At 39.8% G+C, this 19,544-nt stretch overlaps 1 protein-coding gene across 3 annotated transcripts in view; it reads left to right on the forward strand.

Moving 5' to 3' along the window:
• The first annotated feature begins 77 nt into the window (after positions 1–77).
• Positions 78–19,544, forward strand: part of LOC143156528 (uncharacterized) — a 41,003-nt gene continuing 21,536 nt past the window's right edge. Inside the window, exons 1-6 of one of the 3 annotated variants that reach the window (XM_076330165.1) lie at positions 78–142; positions 492–583; positions 1,562–1,630; positions 7,916–7,949; positions 16,012–16,062; positions 18,069–18,146. In XM_076330165.1, the coding sequence (XP_076186280.1) occupies positions 509–583; positions 1,562–1,630; positions 7,916–7,949; positions 16,012–16,062; positions 18,069–18,146 (307 nt within the window). In that variant the 5' untranslated portion in view covers positions 78–142; positions 492–508. Of the gene's footprint in view, positions 143–245; positions 334–491; positions 584–1,561; positions 1,631–7,915; positions 7,950–16,011; positions 16,063–18,068; positions 18,147–19,544 lie in introns of those variants that run through there. The other 2 variants (XM_076330166.1, XM_076330167.1) reach the window with 2 other exon arrangements.

Consider the following 19,544-nt stretch of genomic DNA (forward strand, 5'->3'; position numbering starts at 1 on the left):
GCCGGAGCTCCCGGATGCCGCCGGGCGCGCGCGCTCTGCCGGGTTGCTGTCGTTACCGGCCCGCCTGGGGACGCGCCGGCAGGGCGGCGGGGGTGGCGCCGGGCCCGGGCGCCCCGCTGAAGCAGGCGCCGGGGGGCAGCGGGTGAGAGCGGCGCTGGGGTACCGCCGTGTCTTCAGCGGCTCGCGGGGGCGGCGGGAGCAGCGGGGGCGTGCGCGGCCGGAGAGCGGTGCTCCCCGCGGGCCGGCTTCTCGTGAAACCTCTCCGGAAAGGCGGCCGGGGAGGGTACCTTTACCGGAAGGCTTAAGGCTGTCAAGGTGTCCTGGTGACAAAAGGTGTGGTTTCATCTGGAAACGCGTTGAAACAAAATAATCAACTTAATTCAGCCGCCGAGCGCTTCTCTCCCGCCCCCAATTGTTTGCCGAAAAGTACCGTGTAAACGAGAGTTGCATTTATTTATTTATTTATTTATTTATTTTCTTATTGTGTGCAGTGAACCGGTTTTGCAGGATGAGCACTGTGACCGAAGAAGTTAAGCCAGAAGATGGCAAACCGGAATCTGAAAAAAAAATATTTTATTGTGAAGTGAGTGCGTTTCTTGACGGCTTTTCAGACTCTATGCTAAAATGCAGGCCTAAGGTATTAAAGACCACGCTCTTAGACCTAACCCAGCTGTAGCGTGGCAAACGTGTGAGTGAGAGAAGCTGTTAATGTGGCGAACACCGTGGTCGGTCCCTGCAAGAGCTACTTGTCTTGGGATTCGGTGAATTCGGTTTGTTCTTGAGCAGCCACAGGCACAATATAAAGGTCCTTAATTGTAGCCTTTCGAATCTCTGTTAAGTATCTCTCATAGGCGACTCTAAAGGCTCGCTTATCTGTAAAGGCTACAACTCTGAGTCAGAACGTGTTAAATTTGTCGATCGTATGTTGTTCTAGCAGTGAATTTTTTTCTGGCACGTTAAACTTCTGGGACGGGATGTCAAGAGAATAGGCGATATTAGCATGTATTAGTCATTGCATTTTTTAGCTAAAAATAGTAAGAAATAATAGTAGATCTGCATCGTCTTCCATTAATTATTGTAATGGCATATGTGTGTCTGTGGATCTTAATGAAATGCAGATGTCTTCCTCCATTGTTTTTCTGATCCCTTTGATGTAACAACGAACAGAGTTGCAGTTATTCTAGGGCATAATTTTGTCTCTGTTCCTTTCTAGTCACTGTACGATCATCCCTTTTTGTTGGCTTTCCAGCCTGAAGAAGTTTAGAAAACTAAGAATCCAGAAAGTGGTGGTAGGAGGGAAGGGGGAGGCTCTTAGAAGATTCGTACCACCTGGTATATTTAAACATGTGTTTTAAGTATCGTTTGAACAGGTTTGCACACTATTTCTGGTCACTTTAGTGGTATGCCACTCTCCTAAATGTCACACAAATTGTACTGTTTAAGCTGAAGAAGGCCTTGAGAATTATGCTGTAGAAACGGATGTATTTCCAGTTCTTATAACTCGCCAACTACAGAATATCCACAGTGTAACTGAAGATGTGCTTTCAATTTATCTTTCTAGGTTTGTAAAGTTCCATGTATGAGTTCTATAAGTCTTCAGTCACACTATCGTGGTGCAAAGCATAGAAAGGTAACCTTTTTTCCATATTAAGTGTATGTGCAAATTTACTGAATTTTACAAGAATCCTAGATTTATGATTAATTTACTTCACGTGGCTTCAAGTGCTTATCTAACTCATTGGTAGATCTATAACAGTAATTTGCTTGAAAAATCCCGAGAAAAAGATGAGGTGGGAATCTCACAATGCTGTTTTGTACAGCATATAACTTGAAACATCGGCCGTACCTAAAGGTAAATGTGTGCTAATTGTGAAATTAACATTTGAATTACACGGAAGTCACAGATGGTGAAAGAATGCAAACATCTGTTTTGGATAGAGTTGGTAAAAGTACTGCTCTGTTTTCCAAGTCTACATAACTCACGGGTACTTTGAATAAAACTAGCTTACTTGTTACTTTGATAGTAACATCAATTCGGATTTCCTGCAGGAGTTACATAGGCTGAACTACCGAGTCCTATGGTCCCGTTTGTTTGAAGCATCTCAATAGCAACTTCCTGGTTTACTGCCTTTGCTTGTTTTGTGCTTAAATTATTAGACAACGTTCTGTGAGGCTGTATTTAGAGACGAGGCTTTTCTAAACGTTTGACTGAACTTTTGGCTGTCGATTGGCTGATGACATCTTTTGTTTAAAATTCCACATTTTCAGTCTATAAAGTTGAGCCGTACTCAGTTGTCTGTACTTTCCACTGTTACTTACGATTGCTGTCATCAGATTGTTTGTATTGTTGTGGCACCGAAGTGCCTGCTCTAATGTTTTCTTAATGACGGTTAATTCTTCCTGGAACACTAAAGACTAACTGCAATACTGTCTTTCTCCAATGTTTGTGTGCCCCTTTTCTTTCAGTTGTAGATGAGGGGCATCTCCCCACCTCTTGGTTTTCAAGACGGATTAATAGTATTTTGTTACTTATTTGCTGATCACTTTAATAGCGTTGACTCTTATTTGAGTTAGTGGCTCCGCTTTCTCCACTTTTTTTTTTCCCCAGGATTCAGTCGTCTTGTTCCCTGTTGATCCAGTAGAAGTGTACAGTACTGTAGTATTTTTCATGTCCTGCCAAATGTTCTTGCTGATGCAAGAAGTTCTTTTGGTTTTGTGGCTGTTTCTTTTTATTTCCTAGCTAACCTTCATAGCAATCCAACTAACCTTCATAGCAATCCAATTATTGCCGTTGCTCCCTTTTAAACTGGAAAGACTAGTGATTATTTTCTTAGAAAATCTGCATGTAGTTTTCCTTCTGTTTCACTCCTGGAAATCAGCGTATGCTAGACTACAACTGTCAAACTTTATTGAGTTAATGAAGGACTGCAAACTGATGGTGAACAAGAATCAGGCAGGTTGCAAACTGGATGCTTGTTAGATGTTAAATGTTGGTGCTGGGGTGTGGAGTCCTGGTAAGTCCCATGACTGCATTTCTGTAGGAATGATGATGCAACCTTGGAGAGTTATTGTCTTCAATTACTTCTAATTCCTTACTTTAAATTATGAAATCTATTGTATGTTTTGGTGGAAGAAGGTCAGAATTCATTGAGTTACCACAAGAAGTTTTTGTATCGCCAAGTTTGAAGTAACTGTAAAGGTCCTGAGCTTAGGTTCCTTTTTGATACAGGCTAGGTGTTGATAGTGAATAGCTCCTAGTTTATTCCTTACTAGAGGAGTTCCTGTTCAAAATAATAATACTAAAGGATGTCATGGCAACATAACAAAATGAAGGGAAGATGGTAGTTCTTTACCTAAATCGCAACACTGGCCAACCCACCAGACTTTAGTCAGATGACTTTTTTATTTTCTTTCAGCTACCCATTTGTTTTTAAAATGGCATTGATAAAGATACTTTGTGCTTGTCCTCCGCCAGAGGAAGTTTCAAAAACACAAGAAATAACCCTTCATCAGGAGAAGGACAGTCACTGAGAAAATTCCAAGAAACATATGTAAACACTTGCTACACGTGTGAAATGATTCTCATTTCATTGACCTACATTTCCCATAGCTATTCAAAGTAAAATGTGTTATTTGGAGTAGCTGCACTAGTAAAGCTTGACTATGTGACAGATTTGTAGGAATATTTCAGTTGACTTTGTGTACGTGGTTATTGTATCTCTTTTTTTGGTCACCTGGGTAGTTTGGTTATTATGAATTTTGGATAGGTACATAAGATATTTATCTAGCTTACTTCTGCATACCTTTTGTTTCATCTTTATATGTTGATTGGTTTGCTCACCCGTATGTCAGTACCGTTGACTCCTAAACAATAGCATCAGAATGCATAATTTATTTGAAAAAGGCCACTTCCTAAACATCTAAGCATACCTCTTAGAGAAATTGTGTGGAATGCATTGCTTCCATAAAACTAGGGAGATTTTTATTAGTGACCTATGTATAACCAGAGAATTAAGACTTTTTTTTTTTTAGGAAATTAATTCATATGTGCTACACTTCTCAGACTCCAAGGGTATTGCTTTTGATGAGTTAGAGATTTTTAGGATGTTTTTCCGGTACTGATTCTCAGTCTGGGTATTTGAACTGACAGTGCTTAAATCATTTGCTGCTGGAGGGGAAAATGTAAATAATATCTGTCCCTTCATGGCAGCTTAGGCAGACTACCCAGATCTGTTATAAATTGGACAGAAGTTTTACTCTTACTTTTACCCAGAATATCTTGCTACTTCTCAAACTAAAAGAGAATAAGCCTATACCTAAAGCCTTGTGGAATTCCTTTGACTGTGTTGGAGGCTAATAATTTGGTGCATTAAGCTGAGTCTACGTATTTACAAGAAAGTGAGTCCTGAGTTGTTTCATTTGGGTTTTTTTTTTTCATTTGTATATTTGCAGGCTTAATGCTCTGTAATCCACTCAGTTGATGTGTGATTGACTTCAAGGGATAGAAACAGACTGGGTGACATATTGCATCATAAAATGGAAGTAATTAAAAAATATTTCAAGCAACTGATTAGTCAGTGCAATGACTTTCTTCCTAGTTTGTAACTAGATTAGGTTTTGTTTATTTGAAGCCTTTTCCATTTGCACTTTGAAATTTATGTGGATATTTTTTCAGAACGAGTATTTTTTTCAGAGTAGTTGCTCTAGTCAAATAATAGATGATCAGTTATCTAATTAGATAAAATTGTTGCCACTTGCATTCTATGATATATGAAACTTAAAAGTAGAAGTTCTCAAGTCTTTGAATGCTTAATTTACAAAATATTAGGTAATATCTTAATTCTATACGGTGTACCTCTTTAGAGTTCAGTTAGTTTCTATCCCTGAGAGTTGATTCTTTGTTGTGCCAAGGGTTCGTATGTCTCACTGACTTCAGTGTTCATGCTATGATGCTTTCTGTGTCCTTGAACTGAAGCTTGAGTAATAAGCAGAATACACATTTAATTTTTTCTAGTGCTGGTAGTTCATGAGGCCAAACCCCTGTAAAAAGTACTGGTAGACAAAAGATTGTGGGGTTGGGATGACCGCAGTACAAGGCTGTGTATATCTTGTGCATCAAGTGCCTTATGACCTTTGTATATTTGCATACTGATGGGTTTTGTGGTTTTGTTGCTGAATAGGTATTGGTAGGGACAGTGGGTGGGTGGAAAAACCACTTAGGCAAAATAGCATTCATACATGTGCACGTAGTTCTTAGCTCTTTGGAAATTGGGATTAGCTTGTATTATATACTTTGAAAAACAGTTGAATGTTACTTTTAGCCATTATGGTAAAATGGTTAGAAAATAATGTTTATCAAGTTTACTAATGCTTTTCATTGAATCAAGTCTGTAAGAGCAATGGGGGATATACTGCCTGAAAGGTGGGGTTGGGTTTTTTTTGACAGCTGAGTAAAAAGCTAGGGCCTTTTCAGGGAGCGGTCCCCAGATAAAATACACCTGGAATATGATGGTATGTGATATATTTCATTCTGGTTTTGCAAATACGTCTTGGCTTTAGTGCTCAGTTTGCTAGAGAGGAAATCTTAGAGTGGAATGTTTTTTTTTGCATGTGTTTTGAACAGCCCTTTGCAGGTATGGCACCAGCAGAACTGTGTTGCCTCTTCTGTGAACTGTGTTGCCTCTTCTGTGAACTGTATTTGGAGCACAGATGAAGATTGTTCTGGTTCTATCAAGGATTCAAGATTCTTTGCCCTCCCTTCATATCTGGGGATAGACAGGGTAGAAATGCCTACTGTGTTCCAGAAGGAGAGGAGTCTGCATTCAGGGCTCTACAACCCCATTAGAAACAAGGAATGTTCAGATCTGTGAAGAGAGTTTAGTTTTTGTCTTCACTATTTCAGTGTTCTCATTTCTGCTATACCTCTTGCCCCTGGTTGTCGTGCGTCAGAACCTGTGGTTGAAAGTACCTCATGTACAGACAACTTTTCTGTCCTTTCATATGGCATTAACATCAACCATGCTGGAAAAGCATTTTAATTGGATATTTTTGTGTTGATACTTGGAGTGTTAATATAGCTACGTTTCAGTTACAGGAAAATTGCCTTGCTGTTGTATTGTTTATGTTTGGTCTCAAGAAGTATGCTGTTATGTTCTGCAGCTTATCTTCATGATCCAAAGAGGCTTAAACTGTAGAGCTTTTCTTTGGAAAAAAAAAACCACCCTTGTTTTGCTTAGTATAAGTTTGAAGAGTTAAAATAAATAGAATTTCTGCGTATGGGCTGCTAACATCTAGCTGATATGATTTCCAGAGTGTGTACATTTAGGAACAACTGAATTATGTTTACATAATACTTAACTATGCATGTGAAACTGTTTTGTTAGATAACCTGTGAACTTGAATTGTGTGGAAAATTAATTTATGCAGTAGCTCTTACAGATTACAGTGTGCGTGGGAGGTTTGAACTCTAAAAAACAGCAGTTTTTGAGTTTTGGCTTCTCAAAGTTAGACGCTTTGTTAAAAGTTACCCTAACTTTTCATGGTCTTAGCTCAAAAACAGCTGTTGCAACTTGCTTGCAACACATGACCCAGGACAGAGAGTAAGTTTCTTACATAATGTGTGAGAATCTTCATTCCTGATGTAGTTTTGGGTTTTTTGCTGCTTGCTGTTTTTTTTTTTTTTTAAAAGAAACCTCAAGAAGGGGTCACAAATAAAATGGACCCATTAGCTTCAATTGTGGAACTCCATTTCTGATGTTAACAAAAGCAGTAATCTAAGTGCAATCAGAGTCAAAGCTGATTGTCCAAAAATGGTCAGGAAGAAATTATCTTTGAGCAGCATCTCATGGTTGCTAACGTTTTCTACGCTTGTCTGAAAAGTTAGGTAGTAGCAGCTGTTTGTTGTAAAACTCTGTAGAATGACAAGTAACGAAAACACTTGCGGCAGCATAACTACAAGGGAGACTGTGTCTGTATTCTAAGCTTATAAAATCCTGCTGAGCTCATACAACACCGCCCACTATCTGTGGCGATACTAGGACTTAGGTAACTTCCTTTTTTATAACTGCCATGAAAGAACAGCTATTTGGCTTCTTAAACAATTAACTGTTGTGTCAGTCTTGCTTCCTACTGAATTGTCACATTGACGTGCAGCATCTCTTCCATGCCGCTGAATACTGAAAGTATAGCACTCAACTCCATGGACTGCTCTGGGCAGACAGCTGCTTTACTGGTAGAATGATCATGCTTATTGTTTCATTCTTGTAAATGGCAAGTTTATGTTTATTTGCCAGAAAGTTCTCAAAATGAGTCAAGATCGTTTTAGCCATGGTCTGAAATGGAAATTTAAGTTCCTCTTTTTCTTAGATTCTGCCCAAAAGCGATCTGTTCTGGATTCAGCTGGTGAAAGGCACTTTTCCTGTTCTTCATTATATGAATGAACTTTGGGGAGATTTGGCTAGCCTTAAGGTTTAGCGAAATCCACTCAAAACGGTGGGGAAGCTGCTTTTTGTTAGTTTGTTCTTCCTTTTGGGGCGAGTTTTCTTTTTCTTTTTTGTTGGAACTACAACTTTTGAAAACTTAGGAGCCATAATCATGCAGAACTCAAGGTTTTGTCTGGCATCCTTGAGATGTTGTGTTTCAAGCCATAATCATCTCTTAAAACTTCATTAATAACAGGGCTTTCTTGAAATTAACTTGTATTAACTGTAAGTACACTTTTGACAGTACTTCCAGCTTTTGCAGAAAATCATAAAGGCTCTAATTTTTCCTATTTGATAATGGAAACTTTGGCCTATATTGTAATTCATCTGCAAAGGCTTCTCAGAAAGTACAGGGTTTTTCCTTCAAATGGTGCAGCATATTAATTTCTTTTTCTTATTTTATTTTGGGATGACTTGCATCTTCATAATTAAAGAAAGAGAAAGCCCTGAGACCCAAGACTGTCTATTGTAAGTATAACACTTTTTTTCTTTCCAGCCTCCTAGGATAGATACTGCTTGGGGATTTTAATATTTGTTGCTTTTCTAGTAGTTCAAGTATTTGCATTTGCCAGATTTATGTATCTAGAACTGTGTTTCTCTTTATATGCTGAACATTCTTCTGAGATTTCTATCTAGTGAACTGCTGAGCAAAGAAAGATTTTAGAGCATGAAACCTTAATTATGCCTTTCCACATCTAAATATTTGTGTATCTATCTAGTAGAGGGATGGATAGTCAGCATTTTAGTTTCTTACCTTCCCAGGCTAAACTGTCTCCCACTTGTCTGTCAGCTTTATGCACTCACCGCTAAGCTTCAGGCAGTATGCTAAGAAGCTAAATCAGCAGGCTAACAGAGCGCTGTTGCAAATGCAGCTCTACCAGTGCTGGAGTTGCCTAGCTGCATCACAGGAATGTTCTGCCTCTCTTTATTGTAGTGTACTTGGAGTAGAAAGACCTATTCAAGGTAAACTCAGTTGTTGGGGTGTCTTTTCCCCCAGAAACTGAGAATGTGAATCCAGACTGTCATATGTCAATGAAAATAAGAGTTGTGGTGAAAGATTGAAAACATGGGATATAACTAGTTCACAGTGGAAATGGAAATCTTGTTGTAAAGGCACTGATGATGACATACAAGATTTTTAAAGTACAGGAAGCAGAGAACATTGGCAGATGTGGGAATACTGATAAAAAAACAATTGAGAAGATTAAAAAACCAAAATGGAGTCATCAGAAGAAATAAGCCTTTCACTTCTACTTTATCTTCTTAGCCTGTTTTCCTAAGAAACAAGGCTTACGTTCTGGCTTTGTCATCTGTTCCCCAGTATCTTTTGAACCTCTCGGCCTTTTTGAATCAAGTTGATCAAGGGTTCCTGAAAATACACATCTGCACAGAGGAGAGCGATGGTGTCAGTCCTCTACTGAGGGAAGTGCTGCAGACTGAGCTCACCATTTACTGGACCCTGAAGAATCAACACAAGAGAAAGATTTAGAAAAACACTGATCAGAGTCCATTTTCTAAGAGACTGGCTTTTATTAGCTGCTCTCATGGTTTGGTGTTGACAAGAGAATATCGGTGCAAGACGTATCATTCAAGTATGTGAACAATTATGAGACATTTTGTCTCAGCAGACACGAGTACTGCGTGCTCTTCTCTTTTTAGAAATACTGGTAATGAAGCTCCTTGACAGAATTTCAGCAGAAGTTCTGAAAACATATAGGTCTCCTCAAAATCCAATGGATTTGAGCAATCCAAAATTGTATTTATACCTTGGCAACAACAACAGATTTGTTTGGCTATGGGCTAGTGTTTTTAGTGGAAAACAATTTCTAGAGATTTCTTTGTATTTCTCGTCAGAAATGGCCATAAAAAGTAATACTCACTAACTGAAGAGGTTCTTGGTTCAAGACCATAAAATCTTGTTTTGGAGGAATAATGTAAAGGATGCATGGGACAGAAAGTGAGACTTGAATAAGAGGACAGAAGGTGTGGCCGCAAGACTGTAAAAAGCGTGGTGGAATACAGGAGCCTGTTGCAAAGACCTACGCCTTCAGAAAACAGTACTGCTTAATGTACTACAAGCTCAGTGTTCCATGGAGAATTCAGGTTAAGAACATATGCTCATTATAAACACCGCATCTCTGGAAATGTCATAGGTTAGAATCTTTCAGCTGTGATGTATCTTACAGAATAAGAAGAGATGTTAAAATATCTGATTATTAAAGTGAAGAATCTAGACATGAAACTTTGGTAAACAAGTTAGAGCTAACTTCTGGAGGAGTCCCAGCATCACATGGTACCACATGTCAGAAGCATTGCAAGATGTGCTTTAATCCAGAAAGTTCTGTGCCTCAATAATCATTTTGAAGCAATCAACATCTTTTACTTCTAATATGAAATGATTATTCATACTATTGATGTCTCCTTTATTGTACTTTATCCATATTGAATTCTGCTTCACTGAAGATCCAGACGTGGAAGGCTAATTTGCAAGCCACTGTTAGGGTTTATTTGTCCAAAAGAGGCTAAAATTTGGCCTGATGAGGTTTATTGGTATGTTTTAGTTGTGTGGGTTGTTTTTTTTTTTTGCAGGTAGAAAAGCTTTCTACCTGAGCAACTTTTCAAAAATGGCAATTCAGACTTCATTTTGGGGACTGCAATGCAGAATTATGTGTTTTTATATATATATATATATATATATATAAAATCATAGAATTGTTTAGGTTGGAAAAGACCTTTAAGGTCATCAAGTCCAACCATTAACCTAGCACTGCCAAGTCCACCACTAAACCATGTCCCGAAGCACCACATCTGCACGTCTTTTAAATACCTCCAGGGATGGGGACTCAACCACTTCCCTGGTGGTTCCCTGGGCAGCCTGTTCCAAAGTTTGACAGCCCTTTCGGTGAAGAAATTTTTCCTAATATCCAATCTAAACCTCCCCTGGCGCAACTTGAGGCCGTTTCCTCTTGTCCTATGACTTGTTACTTGGGAGAACAGGCTGACACCCACCTCACTACAACCTCCTTTCAGGTAGTTGTAGAGAGCGATAAGGTCTCCCCTCAGCCTCCTCTTCTCCAGGCTAAACAGTCCCAGTTCCCCCAGCCGCTCCTCAGAAGACTTGTTCTCCAGACCCTTCACCAGCCTCGTTGCCCTTCTCTGGACACGCTCCAGCACCTCAACGTCCTTCTTGTAGTGAGGGGCCCAAAACTGAACACAGTATTCGAGGTGCGACCTCACCAGTGCCGAGTACAGGGGCACCATCACTTCCCTACTCCTGCTGGCCACACTATTTCTGATACAGGCCAGGATGCCATTGGCCTTCTTGGCCGCTTGGGCACACTGCCGGCTCATGTTCAGCCGGCTGTCGACCAACACCCCCAGGTCCTTTTCTGCTGGGCAGCTTTCCAGCCACTCTTCCCCAAGCCTGTAGCGTTGCATGGGGTTGTTGTGGCCGAAGTGCAGGACCCGGCACTTGGCCTTGTTGAATCTCATACATGCAGAACTTCTCGAAACTCTCCCATGGACATATTAACATACAAATAACTCTCCCTCAAGAGCCAGGGGATCCAGGAAATTCATTGTACTCTGTCACTGAGATACAAGAATAAATTCTGAATTTGCTTGGCCTTTGTCTTTTCATTTTAAATAATTGATGATTTTTTTTTACAGTTTGCAGACATATATAGTAAGCATGAACAAAAATTATACTGCATTTGTGGAGTTAAGTAGTAAAGTCTTGTGAATAAGCATGGAAAGTATGCGTATTCTTAAAATAGGTGCAGTATGTAAAGTATGAGTCTGGTATTATTTCAGGATATAAATTAACGAGATGCTCCTGTTATTGCTGCTGGATCTGCACTCTTGTTCTAACGTTCATGTTATCAAATACTTCAGTGAGAGTGAAATATGGCAGCATGTTCACAGAGCTGGAGTTCAAAGAGCCAGGAACAAAAACGTATGGATGTTGTGAAAGTGAAGGATGAGTTTTCTTGGAAATCACTTGGGACAAAACCTGACAAGTATCTGAAATGTACACTGTATAAAGAAGAACAGGTACTTCAGAAGATGAGGTCTGACATATTTAAAATGCTTTACACCAACATCTGCAATTTCTTCCTTGCTGCAGAATTAAAAAAAAAAGTTCCGTTGTCAGCAGGGAGAACACCACCAATGCTGCTATCATTTGTAAACCAAAATTAAAAAAGACAAATTGTTTGGATTCTGAGTGTTTTCAAATGGGGCATGCCTTGTACAGTATCCTCTCTGAACTCATAAAAAGTAACTGTTCATAATCCAGAAGTGATGAGCATGAGTAACCTGACTGTTTAACTGTACAGTCTTGTTGACTTTGAAGTCAGTTAAGTCAGGAAATGCATCTGTTTCCAGATGATTGTGTTTGGAGGAGTACCACTTTCTGTAACTTATTTTTGTGGTAATGACAGAATTGGATATCTGGGGTGGGTTTTTTGCCTGCTGTCCAGCAGTTCAGAGGAGAGCAGCTTAATGGAAGATGTGGGAAGAGAAGATGCTGATGTTCTAGGGCTTTACCAAGAGAGTTAAATCAAAGCTCAGTTAAGTATATCAATTTCAGTCATGTGATTTCTTTGTACAATGATATAATTGGACAGACGGAAGACTTCTTTCAGCTCTAGTGGAGGCAGTTGCACATATGTGTTCAGGGATAAGGAGGGGAGGAGACTGAATATTGCTGTCTTTCCTGGGACTTTTTGGCCAAAGCAGACAGAAGTTTGGAAAACTTACTGCTTTAAGCAAGAGGTGTTAAAGGATGGGGGGATGCCAATATACATGTTGGCAAATGTTCCCTGGGCAATAGCAAAATCCAGTGGTTTACTACTCAAACAAGGCAGCTCAGGTAGGAAGGCACAGTATAGAGAGTGAGCCCTATTAAAGCCATTTCTGGGCTGCCTAGCTTTATTGGTGAAGTTAATTTGGCACAAAGAAGAATGGATTAATGGATTTTTTTTGCACAGCCTGTGGAATTTTTCTTGCATTACAGGAAGATGCAGAGTTAGCTTGCAGTACTTCTCTTACAATGATACAAATGAAAAGTATTGAAAAGTGTAATAAGGGATGTTGTGGGTGTTTAGTTGCTGGATCTGGCAACCTGCATCTACATTCTTCAACTTAAAACCTTTAAGTAGCACCATGAATAAAGAAAGCTTCATTATGGTCATTCTGTAAAGCATGGAGTCAAGGGGAGGAATCAGATCTGAAGATAAGCTGCATTTATTTAACAGCACTGACTACAAGTTCTTCCTCCAGTGAAAGCACAAATGTCATGTATTCTGCCTTGGGTTCACTAATGACAACCTTATCAGTATCTTGATCAGCATTTCAGCTTTATGATATAAGATAAATTTATTTATTTTAACATGTCCCTCCATGCTCAGTGTCTGCCAGGCATTGATTAGTATGGATAAGGTTTTGGGGTGTAAAACTACTGCTACATTTTCAAAGAAAGGAAACCTGGCAGATCTTTTCTGAGTTAGAGACTAGAAGAGAAAATGTTTCAGAAACCATAACAACAGAAGTACTAAGATTGAACACTACTCCAACTCCCTTACCACCTCTCTCTTGGGGAGTTCCCCCATCCAATGGAATATGGAGTCTTTGTGCACTTCACCTCTTGTATTCAAAAGTGAATCTGCAATGCTGAGTCCAGTACCTCTTTGTTGCAGCTGAGTAACTGAATTGACAATGTCTGAAACTGTCCTTAAGTTTTGAAACATAGCTGTTTTATTTCTGGCAGTCATTAGGATGGTGTGTGCATTACAAGTATAGAAGTAAAATCTATAAAAATAGTATACGTGCATGACATATAGATGTAAAAGGTGGAGAACAAAGAAACATGTTCTCCACCGTGTCATTGAATATTGAAAGGGATTTTTTTTGTTCATATAGATAACTAGTATCTGGAAAATATCCCTTACTAAATAAAATCATTAGTTGGAAGGGATTTCCTGAGACTGATTAGGTGATTTCCTAACTTCCTGATTGAAGCAGGACTACTGCCAATGCTGGATCATCACTTGCTTACTGAAGCCTTGAACATCTCCAAGGGTAGAGAGTCTGCTACCTGTGTTTAATCAGTCTGTAGTTGCTCCCCTGTCTTAAAGAGGAATTTTATCCTAACATCTAATCTGTGCCTCCTAAGCAACTACTTCTGGCTGCTACTTGTTATGCTGTTGTCACGTCCCCAAAGGGTTTGACTCATCTTTGTAGCTGCTGTTCAGGTATCCATGCTATTAGATCTCCTCTTAGCTTCCACTTTACCAGACTAAACAAGTCCAGCTCCCAAACCTGTTCTCATAAGTTACTTGCCCTGTGTTGTTTCTCTTGGTAGCCCTTGCGCTGGACCGTCTCTGGTTTCTCCACATGCCACTTGAACTGGAGAAGGATGGAAATAGACAGCCTCACAAGTCCCAAATAATGGAGGATAAGATATTCTGAAGTATGCTGCCTGTGCAGTATCTCAATATGGTGTTTGCCTAGTTTATGGGAGACAAGCTTTTGGCCAATATTCAGCTTAGAATTCATCACAACTCTGCGGTTCTTTTTGACAGTGCAGCTGCTCAGTCAGCCAGATCCCAGCCTGTGCTCAGGAATGGGATTATTTCAGACGCAGGACTCTACACTTCTATTACGTTTCTTAAGGTTTCTTTAACCCTTAATGTTCTGAAGGTCCTGCTCACCTGAAGCTGTGACATCAGTTGTATCCCCTAAATTACTGTTGTCTGTGAATTTGCCGAGGGTGTTCTGTGTATCCTCAACCAGATTGTTAATGATGACGTTAATCGTTGTGGGCCCTGGAATCAGTCTTTGGGGTACTCTGGTGCTTACTGAACACCAAGAGGCTGGGCTGTTGATCGTTGCCCTTTGAGCCTGGTAGCCCAGCTGATTTTCAGCTCATTGGTCAGTCTGATATGCTTTAAGGGAAAATACTGTTGTGTTTTGGTTTTGAGATGCTTAAGAAATATAACTTACATTATTAATAGCATTACAAAGCCATGTGGCTAGTAAACGTGAATTAAATGCTAGCCTGGAAACCTGCTGTCGCTGAATGGAAGAGTGTCTTCAAGATCATAATTGCTTTTGTTAAACTTTTGCAGGCAGCAATGATAATATTTGCTAAATGCATCCTTTTAAAAACAAACAAACAAAACCAACTCAAACCCCCAAACTGCTACCTTTGGTGATAGTAGTAGCTACAACTTGATTTTTAACTTGACCATATCTGTAAACTTCAACCATGTTAAGGCAGACTGCACTGTGAACTGCTTCTGGCGCAATTCTCTGCAAATACAATTTGTTCCTAGAAGTAAACAGAAAATAAAGCACTAAAAATATTTCACGGGTGCCTATTTGTGTCACTTAGCGTTTGGCCACGTTGTCAGTCTGCAGATGCTGGACCTGGAATCTAACTTGGGCTTCAGGCACTAACTGAGCAACTCTGAAATTAAGTAATTTTCGTACTTGCAGAGTACCTGGAGATCTTCTTTTGTTCATGCTACCAGAAACTTTGAAGCTTTTTACTGAAAAACGTGGATAATTTATTGTAAGAAATCAAGGGAGATATGCTTTCTCGTACCCCTCCCTTATGTTAATATTGCAGAGTTGTTTGCAAAATGTTTACAACTCTGATTTGAGTTACAACTTTGATATGTATCTAACTGCCTATCTTGTGCAGGAGGAGGAGAAAACCGTTGATGTATACAACATGTTGTATTTGCCATGACTATGGAAAACTTCTTCACTTCAAAAATAGGAATTGCATGGGCAAATACATAGTTTAACTTAATCTTTCATTTTTTCCAGTAAATGAGTACTGGTGTGTCATCTTGTTTTAATCTTGAATGCTGCAACTTAAAAAATACTGAGAACATCATTGAAGTGCACTTGTTGTGTGTCTTTGTCTATGGATTTGAGGGAAGAGGGGGCAGGGGAAAGAAGTTCCAAAGGAAGGGAGTGGAAGTACCTTTACAAAAGCACATCTAAAAATTCACTCCAAAGCTCTGAGTGATTAAAAATACGTACAGAAGCCTATGTAAAAGAAGATGCTAGTCTGTATGCAGTTTAATGACTTTACGAATTGTCTCTGGGACTGTGTTTAGTCTCTAAATGTTTAGACCAGAAGTTTTTTGTCAGGTACCTGTAACACAGATTGACTGTCATGCAGAATACTGAATAGTTGAAATAATTGAAATAACTAGGCAATATGAAAAGCACTTAAAAATCAAAGAAGAATTGAATACTCTATGCTTCTGTGACACTCATGGGTTTGGTATATGGTGTTGGTGGGGAAGGGGAGTGGAAATGAAGACTTTTTCTTACTTAAAGCAGTAAAGTTACAAAAGGAAAGCATAGCAAGATGGAATACTGCTATTGCTGAGCCTATATTAAACTGTAAAATGAAGATAACTTCAATTCTCTAACTTGTTTGGATGGTCTGCTAGGTACTTAATAAAAGCAAGTGAGAAGAAGTAGTCTGACTGTCAAACTATTATCCTAGGTCCTCCAGCTCCAGTCCGAAGTCCGATGAAGTATGAAACACAGAGACCAGGTAGCTGAATATAAATGAGCTAATGTCCTTTTCAGATGCAACTTTGGAATCGGTGGGTTTGTTTTAATGATGACCAAAGCAGGTGGTTGGTTATGGTTTAGGAAGAAGCAATGCAAGTTACCAAACATTTGAACCATTGTCTTTTCATTTGTGCACTGGTTAATTTATGTAAGGAAAGATCCTAGGAGAATATGAAGCTACGAGTATTTTCACAGAAAGACTTTCAAACTTGAGACTTTATAGTTTCTTTCTTCCTGATTAGCTGATAACATCTGGTATCAATGAATCTCGCTAATGTGTTTTTAGCTGGTGAAGTTTTCAACAGAAAATTTTGCAGCACGCATGTGTGTACACGTACGATACAGTGAAAGTTGGACAAAACAAAAGCATATAAACCAAGAACAGTATGGATTGTTTATTATCAAGATGATATTAAGACAAGAATATTTAGTTGTATGTTAGGAAGCAAGAAGAAGGTGGCCATTACCTTGTAGAGGCCTTTAACTTTTTTCTGCATGGATCTTTCCATATTAAGCCCAAAAGACCCCACTGTCAGCTTGGGAACGGGCAGCTCACACTGAGAGCTACTGCACAGACACACAGATGCACAAGAACTGCATAATACATTTAAGTGTTGGTAAAAATCTTTCTATGGAGACTTATTACGTGGCACCAACTTGTTACATGTCACCTCTGTCACGCTATGCTACTGCTGCATGTCACCTCAGACAAAAAAAACAAAACAACAGAAAAAGCTTTTAACAAGACTGTGAAGTTTTGGTGGGAATGGGCCACACTGTTCCCATGGCAGGAGGTGTCCCATCAGGTATTTTCTACCACAACAAAATTACAAGAGGTTTTCCATATAAATTAATGCTGGAACTTTGTGATTTTTTTTCTGTGTGCAGCCCTGGAGTTTGACTTGATGGCAGCACAAGCATATTCCTAATGGAGTGAATATTTAGGAACAAGCACAGAATTCCCTATCCTTCTGAAGTTTTGTGGGTTTTTTTGTTTTTTTTTTAAACCATAACCTGGCATACTAGGGGGAAAGAATACAGTAACATACTGTTCAGTGCTTGTGGTATTTCTACTTGTTTGCTCCAATTTGAAGAAACTAGCAGTGTTTATGACTCTTATGAAATTAATCAGACAGTAAAAATACAGCTGTATGTAATTAAGAAGATGCATTCTATTTCTGCACATTTTTTTCTCAGATTAAAAATACGTATTTTAACACTTCAGCATGCTCTTTTATAATGGCCAACATGTGAATACCCTTAATACCTCTTCGAGATTGTTTTGCAGATACATTTAGCTGAACTTTGCTGGTGCTCCGAGTTGACCAGGAATACTTTAATACAAGTATTTCAGGCAGTGCAAAAACCAAGCTAAAACTCAGTGAGGAGCGAGATACAGCCCTGATGGAAACACTGCTAGTTCAGACTCAGGAACATACTACCTGTGGTTGCGCAGCTTCTGGTCTGCCCAGAGTACAGGAGGTGTTTGCTGTATTAGTGAAGATTATGTGTTCTTTCTTAGACTTAAGGCAATATGATTCTTGAACTTCAGACTCCAAACAAGCAGTCTCAGTATGCTATATGAGTGTTAGGGTTTTAGGGGAAGGAGGAGGTTGGTGGCTTGGCTTTTTTTTTTTTTTTCTTTTTTTTTTTTTAATGAGAACTGACATGGACTGGGGCATGCTATGAATGTGAACTCGGTATCTTTCATCAGTAAATTGGATTGTGTTAGAAGGTCTATTTTGCTTATTTGGTTCTCTTCTTGAAGACATTAATTCCTTGCGTGTAAAATTGTTATGGAAAACAGAGAGTGTTGGAGTCTTTGTGTGAGTGACTGAGGTCTTTCCCATTTTCCTTATGCATTTCAGAGTGAAAATTAATTTTGTCCCCCTTAAGTCTCCATTAGAAACTCCTTTAAGATCATAGAAATTACGTGCAAACTGTCTAATGTGTAATACCTCTTTATGTGTATATTTTTTACTTTAGTGAAGAGAGGACTCACAAAGGACATAACCTGTCTGAAGGATTTTATGAATGATCCCAAAAGAGAAGAACCTCTAGTTGGTATGTTATTTTGTTTTCTAAATGGTATGTCTTTGAATTTGTGACCAAATGGCTTTTGTTTTGAAATAAAAGGTGGAATTTTAGATATTGTTTTATTTCCTGTAAATGTATTGAATAATTTGTAAGATACGTCTTATCTCTTATACCTTTTAAAATTTAGCTTATTACACTAAGTACTATAAAGGCCACCTTTTTTATACACGTAAATTGTTAGACAACATTTTCCTGAAGGAGCCATCTTAGTAAAGAAGCTTTTCACAGATCACAGAATGGTTGAGGTTGGAAGGGACCTCTGGAGGTCATCTGGTCTTAAGCCCCTGCTCAAGCAGGGTCACCCAGAAGAGGTTGCCCAGGACCACGTCCAGACGGCTTTTGATTATCTTCAAGGTGGGAGACTCCATGACCTCTCAGGGAAACCTGTGCCAGTGCTTGGTCACCCTCACAGTCAAAGGTGTTTCCTGATGTTCTGGCAGCATCTCCTGTGTTTCAGTTTGTGCCCATTGACTCTTGTCCTGTCATTGGGCACCACTGAAAAGAGCCTGGCTCCCTCTTCTTTGCCCCCTCCCTTCAGGTATTTATACACGCTGATGAGATCCCCTCTTGGCCTTCTATTCCCCAGGCTAAACAGTCCCAGCTCTCTCAGCCTCTCCTCATCGGAGAGATGCTCCAGTGCCTTCATGATCTTCATGGCCCTTCGTATGTCCATGTCTCTTGTACTGGGAAGCCCAGAACTGGACACAGCACTCCAGGCGTGGCCCTACTGGTGCTGAGGGTGGATCATCTCCTTCAGCCAGCTGGCAACACTCCTTCTTGTGCAGCCTAGGATACCATTAGTCTTCTTTGCCACAAGGGCCCATTGCTGGCTCATCTTCAACTTGGTGTCCACCCAGGTCCTTTCCTGCCAATCTGCTTTCCAGCTGGTCAGCCCCCAGCATGTACTGGTACCTGGGCTTGTTCCTCCCCAGGTGCAGGAATTTGCACTTACTGTTGTTAAACTGCATGAGGTTGCTTTCAGCCCAACTGTCCAGCCTGTCAAGGTCCCTCTGGATGGCAGCACAACCCTCTGGTGTATCGACCTTCCCTCCCAGTTTTGCATCATCAGCAAAGTTGCTGAGCGTATGCTCTGCCCCATCATCCAGATCATTAATGAAGATGTTCAACAGGACTAGAGCCGGTATTGACTCCTGGGGTACACCGCTAGCTACTGGCCTCCAACTAGACTTCATGCCACTGGTGACTTGTCATCTGGTGATTCTTTGTGGTTTTCCATTTGGTGGGATATACAGGTGTTTCTGTCTAGTGAGATATTTTTCCTCACTGTCTTTGGGAATACTAAAAGTAATGAGACTAATTTTAAGGTTTTGTTTCTTTCTAATTGCTAGATTAGGCAGCCCTTAG

The sequence above is a fragment of the Aptenodytes patagonicus genome, chromosome 2 (assembly GCF_965638725.1).
Source record: "Aptenodytes patagonicus chromosome 2, bAptPat1.pri.cur, whole genome shotgun sequence".
Taxonomy (NCBI): domain Eukaryota; kingdom Metazoa; phylum Chordata; class Aves; order Sphenisciformes; family Spheniscidae; genus Aptenodytes; species Aptenodytes patagonicus.